Raw genomic sequence first — 5,877 nt, 5'->3', positions numbered from 1 at the left:
TTGGTTTTTGGAATCCTTAGTTTATGTATCTGTAAATGGAATTAGTGAGGCTCTAGAGTCTCTATGAATTGGAATGAACTCAATGGCAGTGGGTTTGGTTGGGGGTGTTAATGTCAAAGATTTAAAAGGTTTAAATGAGAAAATACATATAAAATGTTTTGTAAACCAGGGAGTTCTGATAAATGGCCAAGTCTTACTATCACTTGTCTGGTAATTGGCTGATAGAGATGCGTTTATCAGGTGAGGTACACAAATATCCTGGTTGGCGCACACTACTTTAAAATATGCAACCCAAGTATACAGCTTGCTTTTATTAAACAGGAAAATAAAAATCAACACATTTTCCAAAGAGGCAGCTATCCCAGTAGCTTTAGTGAAAACGACCTTAACTTCACAATCAGCTTGTCTGACCACAGCTCTTAGAGTGCGTGAGCAATTAAATTCTTAAACTAGGAACAAAACACCGACAAGCACTAGACCCAGAACAGACATAAGCCAACAAATTAGGCATTGTTTTCCTTAACAGTTTTAGCTTTAATGTACATATATATTATTATTTAGATTATTAGCATCAGAACTACATAATGACGTTATCATTTTACTTAAATTAAAACCAGGATTTCTGGAATTTCCAAATAGTCTTTAAAATTTTCCATTATGGACATAAACTAAGCCCTATTCCTCTCTACATACTGAATGTGAGACAACTGTCACCATATATCAACATTTTCACAGGAAGATTTCTAAGGCTTCTGGCACACAGTACGTGTAATATCTGTGTGACATTGTCATAATTATATACAGAAAATATTTAAAATTCTCCTTGTGCAATTAAAGTTCTAAAGATTAAAAAACAAAGTGTTCCATGTTAATAAAATATTAAAATACCACGAGTGCCCATGAATTTGACACTGATTTTGTAATTACATAAAAAACATAAAAATGTCTTGAACACTAAATGATTTATCATTGAAAATAACTGTTGAACTGAATACACTTGACATTACTAATTTTCTAGATCCTTCTTTCAGCACAAAACAGACTTGCAAAACTTATAAAAGTTTCCAATTAAACAGTAACATTGAGGCAGCAAATGTCAGATCTGTTTCTCTAGCAGTTTATGTGGCAAACAAATATATAAGTCTATGAATCTTAATTTATTCTTTTGTCTAAGTCACCACTACAGAGTATGCTTCAATAAGTAAATGAAATCAACGAAAGGTGATTATTTCTCATTTAAAAAAGGAAAGTCATTTACACCTTGACTTAAGTTCCAAAGCAGCATATTCAGTTTTTAAGGCAAAAGAGACCAAAAAAATAATTATAAATTATAAATTCTCATTCTTTTGGCATTAAAAGCCCAGAGAAAATTCTTATACTTTAATAGATAATATATTAGTATACATCTGAATATATATTTGCAAACATTCTCCATTAGTATGAAGTTGGTCTGTGAAATGGAGGTGATGAAGTGCAGTATAGTAGGGCAAGGTTTAACAGCCGTCCTGTGCATCAGGGGGCATGGAATGGCTGACTCTTGATCTTCCATTCACAGATATTGTATATGATGGTACAGTAACCTAAGAGAAAAATAAAACACACACACACTTTGCACCCATCAATTTAAAATGGGACAACTGTCTAATCTTCCATTTTCAACAACTACATTTTAACTTTGCTTAATTGTAAATACTAATATTTAGTATGTTATTCAATAAATGAAAAATCATCAAGAATATATGTTCACTCTACCATGAAATTAAAAAAGAGAGAATTGTTATTTCCACAACAAACAAGTTAAATAATCCATTAACACATCATAGTCTTTACAAAATTATCAAATCAACACATAGGACAAGAGTACAAACAGACTGCAGGACAAGCTGTTAAAGAGCATTTTTAGCTACATTAATTCTGACTCCCTTAATTCATTCTCCTTGGTGAACAGAGAAAAATAAATTCCGGAAACCAATTTTACATTTTTTGTATTGATGGTCTATATTAACTTAAAACTCCCATCTCAGTGACCCCTTACTTATAAGAAAAAACAGCCTTTGGTTTTCAAAATGTCTTCATATGAATGACTTAAAAAATCAAATCTATGGCTGTTATGCCATAACAAACTGCACCATGAAAAGTTTTTTGGTTTGTTTTCAGCAAATGCCTAAGTTTCAAAATTCAATAGTAAAGTCTTCTATTTGCAAACTCTAAGTGAATAAAAAGAATTAAAACAAGAATTTCCTAAATAGCTTGAAATTCCAGCCTGATTTAGAAGACTGTAAAGAAAAATCACCTGGATTCTCAATACTAAAAATGTATAATATTGTTAATATTATGTATTATGTATTTGTTTATTATACATTTGTATATATTATGTATACATATATTATACCAAAACCAAACCCACTGCCATTAAGTTGATTCTGACTCACAGCAACCCTACTCGGCAGAGTAGAACTGCCCCATAGGGTTTCCAAGGCTGTAATCTTTATGGAAGCAGACTGCCACATCTTTCTCCCATGGAGCGGCTGGTGGGTTCAAACTGCTGACCTCTTGGTTAGCAGCTGAGCACTTTAATGTATATTATACATAAAATATAATAAAGATATTTTAAGAAAAATGGTTTTGGTCCCTGATGGAACAGCAGAAAGAGGGGGTGAAGAATTCAAATTCTAGTAAGAAGACCAGACTTCATGGTCTGAGACTGAAGGAACCTGAGAAAGCATGGCCCCTGGATTCTCCATCAGCCCAGAACTAAAACGATTTCCAAGGCCAACTCTTCAGACAGGGATTGGACTGGACTGTGGGACATAAAGCGATACTCGTGAGAAGTGTGCCTCTTAGCTCAGTCAAGTAGATACAAGAGACTAAATGGGTAGCTTCTGTCTGGAGGGGAGACAGGAAGGCAGAGAGGGTTAGGAGCTGGTTGAATGGACATGGGGAATTGGGGGTGGAAAGGAGGACTGTGCTGTCGCAGAATGGGGTGAGCAGTTAGGGTCACATAACAATGTATGTATAAAAATTTTGTATGGGAGACTAACTTGAAATGTAAACTTCATTTAAAGTACAACAATAAAAAAATAAAAAGCATGTTATGTAAAAAAAAAGAAAAATGGTTTTATCTATAGATAATTGACTAATTTAGATTCATAACCAAACACTATTATCTTCGCACAAGAGGAGAACTGAAGTACAAAAGATTCTGCCTAGCAACAGTGGAAGTTTGTGAAAAGGAAAATAAAATTGGCAGATTTAGTTTGGATTTGGTTTCCTTGAGGTTCATTCCTTTTTTTTACTAAATGAAGACTGGTCATCTAAGCAAATTATTCTTCTAGACTGTCTTATGTATCCAGGATGGAGTAGAGGGGTAAACACTACCCTCCTGAAATAAAACAGCTAAGAAGAAAAGTTGCCACCAGGGGAAGGAAAACTTTATCCCACCCTGTTAAGTGTTCATGTGGGAATTTGCAGATTTCTTTCCAAGCACAGCCAAGGAACAACAGACAGGTAACGACTTTTCATTAAGTAACCTTGGTCCAAAATGTCCCTGTGTGCGGGAGAATTTTTTTTTTTTTAATTCTTGCCAAAACTGTAGTGTCTCATGATTATTTGTAAAGTGAAAGAGAGAAAATTTGTTTTAGGCATTTAAGAAACATACTATTGGCTCCAAATGTCTACAGGTAAAAGGTGTTCGTTGTAGCACCATTTTAGAGTAAAAAACTAAAATCAAGTTAAATGTCCAACAATAAGGAGCAAATAAGCTATGGTACATTTATAAGTTCAAATACTATGTAGTCTTAAAAAGAACATCACAGATCTATAAGTAATGTGATGTAAAGCTTCAATGAGACATAGGTTTTAGAATTATTTGCATAATCCATTTTTGGTAAAAAAAAAAAAAAATGTTTACATACTATAAAAATGGTATAGAAGGTTATACAGCAACCTATTAACAGTGGTTATCTCTGGGGAAAAAATGATAGTTTCTTTGATATTCAATAATCAGATTATTAAACTTTGAAAAATGAGATGACACAATCAGAATACTATTCTGTAAGTTCCGTGAGGTAAGAATCTATTTTCATGCAACTTTATATCCACATTATACCCTTGCCTATTTTCATACCTGGCACAGTGTAGTGCTCAATGAATATTTGTTGAATGGAGTATGAATAGAATATGTTGTAAATAAATAAATAATTTTTCAAAGTTTGAACAAAGAATATGTTACACTTATAATAAAGATAATTTTAAAAAAATATCATTTAAGAATTTACTGATGTGAACATCTACTAAGCAGACGCCAGGAGAGGCTTTGGTTGATCGAATTCAAATCAAGTATATTTGAAGAAAAAAAAAAAAGGCAGATAAACAAATACAACAACTGAACAATATTCCAGGTGACTTATCCGGTTTTTTTCTTCCCTCCAAGATTCCATCTAGCCAAAGATGTTTTATATTCTGAAGAAACACATAATATCAAGTGCTAAATATCATCTGTCAGTTTATTTTCAGTTTCTTTTTTTTTTTTTAAAAAATCTATATTCTATTTGCAATAGTGTAAGAACCAGATTTTCAGTACTTCTAGCACCGTCAAGTACCAAAAGCAGCCAAAGAAGTTCTGGTGTCAACACAGGTTCAACAATAATACATTACATAATTTTTTTTATTCTGTTAATATTTTGCTGATTCATATATAACATCAAATGCAATTTATAGAATACTTAGCTAGATTTATTAACTCTTTATAAGAAGAAAAGCCTAATCTCTGTGACTAGGTGGGTATCAAATAGGGGATAAAGAATGGAAAAACTGTTAGGAAACATGAACAACTATGGCATGTCCATGACTACATTTACACAAGAGCAGTCAACTAGATAATTGTTCTAATGTGAACCAACCATTTTAATGAAGGGTAATTGCTCTGGTATGAACCACAGCTATAAGGCAGGTTGATACCTGGAGTTAAACTGAACATATGGGTGTAAAGATATAGCAAGCAAAGAGCCAATTTTCTGATGAACAATCTGAACTTTCTGTCAAAATCACTGGAGATTTTATTTGGCAATGTAATTTTTGTTCTACAAAAGAAGTCACAGGATTTAAAACAAACTAAGAGAATTACTCAGTGTAGGACAGAAATATGGGACTTAAGCAAAGATCACAAGAAAATAGAGCCTACCTGTATCCACTTTTACCACCTTTCACAATTTTTTGAAATATAACAGATGTACAGAAAAGTGCACTAAACATAAACATACAGCCCGATGAAAGCAAACACACATATAACCCACTACCCAGGTCAAGAGAAAGATCTTTATTTAACACTGACATTTTCTTCATTGGAGACTTTTTCATTTATTTGGATATTTAAAAAATGATTGCATTAAAATAATACTCATCTTGATGATTGAGTTTTTGGTTCCTCCTTTAGTTGTGTGCCTGAGGCCAAGTGCTTCACTTGCCTTACCCTAGTCCCAGCCTTGCCCCAACAAGCCTCTAACAAGCCCCCAACAACCCTTACCCCTCTAGGTAACCACCATTTTCATTTTTATAATTATGTCTTTGCTTTTAAAAATAACTTTTCCATCTATGTATGCATCACTAAGTGTCATGGTTTGAATTATGTCCCCCCAAAAATGTGTGTATCACTTTGGCTGGGCCATGATTCCCGGTAGTGTGTGATTTTCCCATGTGTGGTAAATCCTGCCTCTATGATGTTAATGAGGGAGGATGTGCAGCAATTGTGTTAGTGAGGCAGGACTCAATTTACAAGACTGGACTGTGTCCTGAGGCAATCTCTTGAGATATAAAAGACAGAAGTGAGCAGTGAGACAGGGGGACCTCAAACTGTCAAGAAAGCAGTGCCGGGAGCAG

At 33.7% G+C, this 5,877-nt stretch overlaps 1 protein-coding gene across 3 annotated transcripts in view; it reads right to left on the bottom strand.

Moving 5' to 3' along the window:
- Positions 1-515: 515 nt before the first annotated feature.
- COBLL1 (cordon-bleu WH2 repeat protein like 1) overlaps positions 516-5,877 on the bottom strand; it is a 75,397-nt gene continuing 70,035 nt past the window's right edge. For all 3 annotated transcript variants that reach the window (XM_023730610.1, XM_023730613.1, XM_023730611.1), the window contains one exon: positions 516-1,580. In XM_023730610.1, the coding sequence (XP_023586378.1) occupies positions 1,494-1,580 (87 nt within the window). In that variant the 3' untranslated portion in view covers positions 516-1,493. The remainder of the gene's footprint in view (positions 1,581-5,877) is intronic.

This window comes from Trichechus manatus, unplaced genomic scaffold, assembly GCF_000243295.1.
Source record: "Trichechus manatus latirostris isolate Lorelei unplaced genomic scaffold, TriManLat1.0 scaffold00037, whole genome shotgun sequence".
In the NCBI taxonomy this organism is placed as follows: Eukaryota; Metazoa; Chordata; class Mammalia; order Sirenia; family Trichechidae; genus Trichechus; species Trichechus manatus.
The sequence above is the reverse complement of the archived record's forward strand: the minus strand, read 5'-3'. Positions and strand labels throughout refer to the sequence as shown.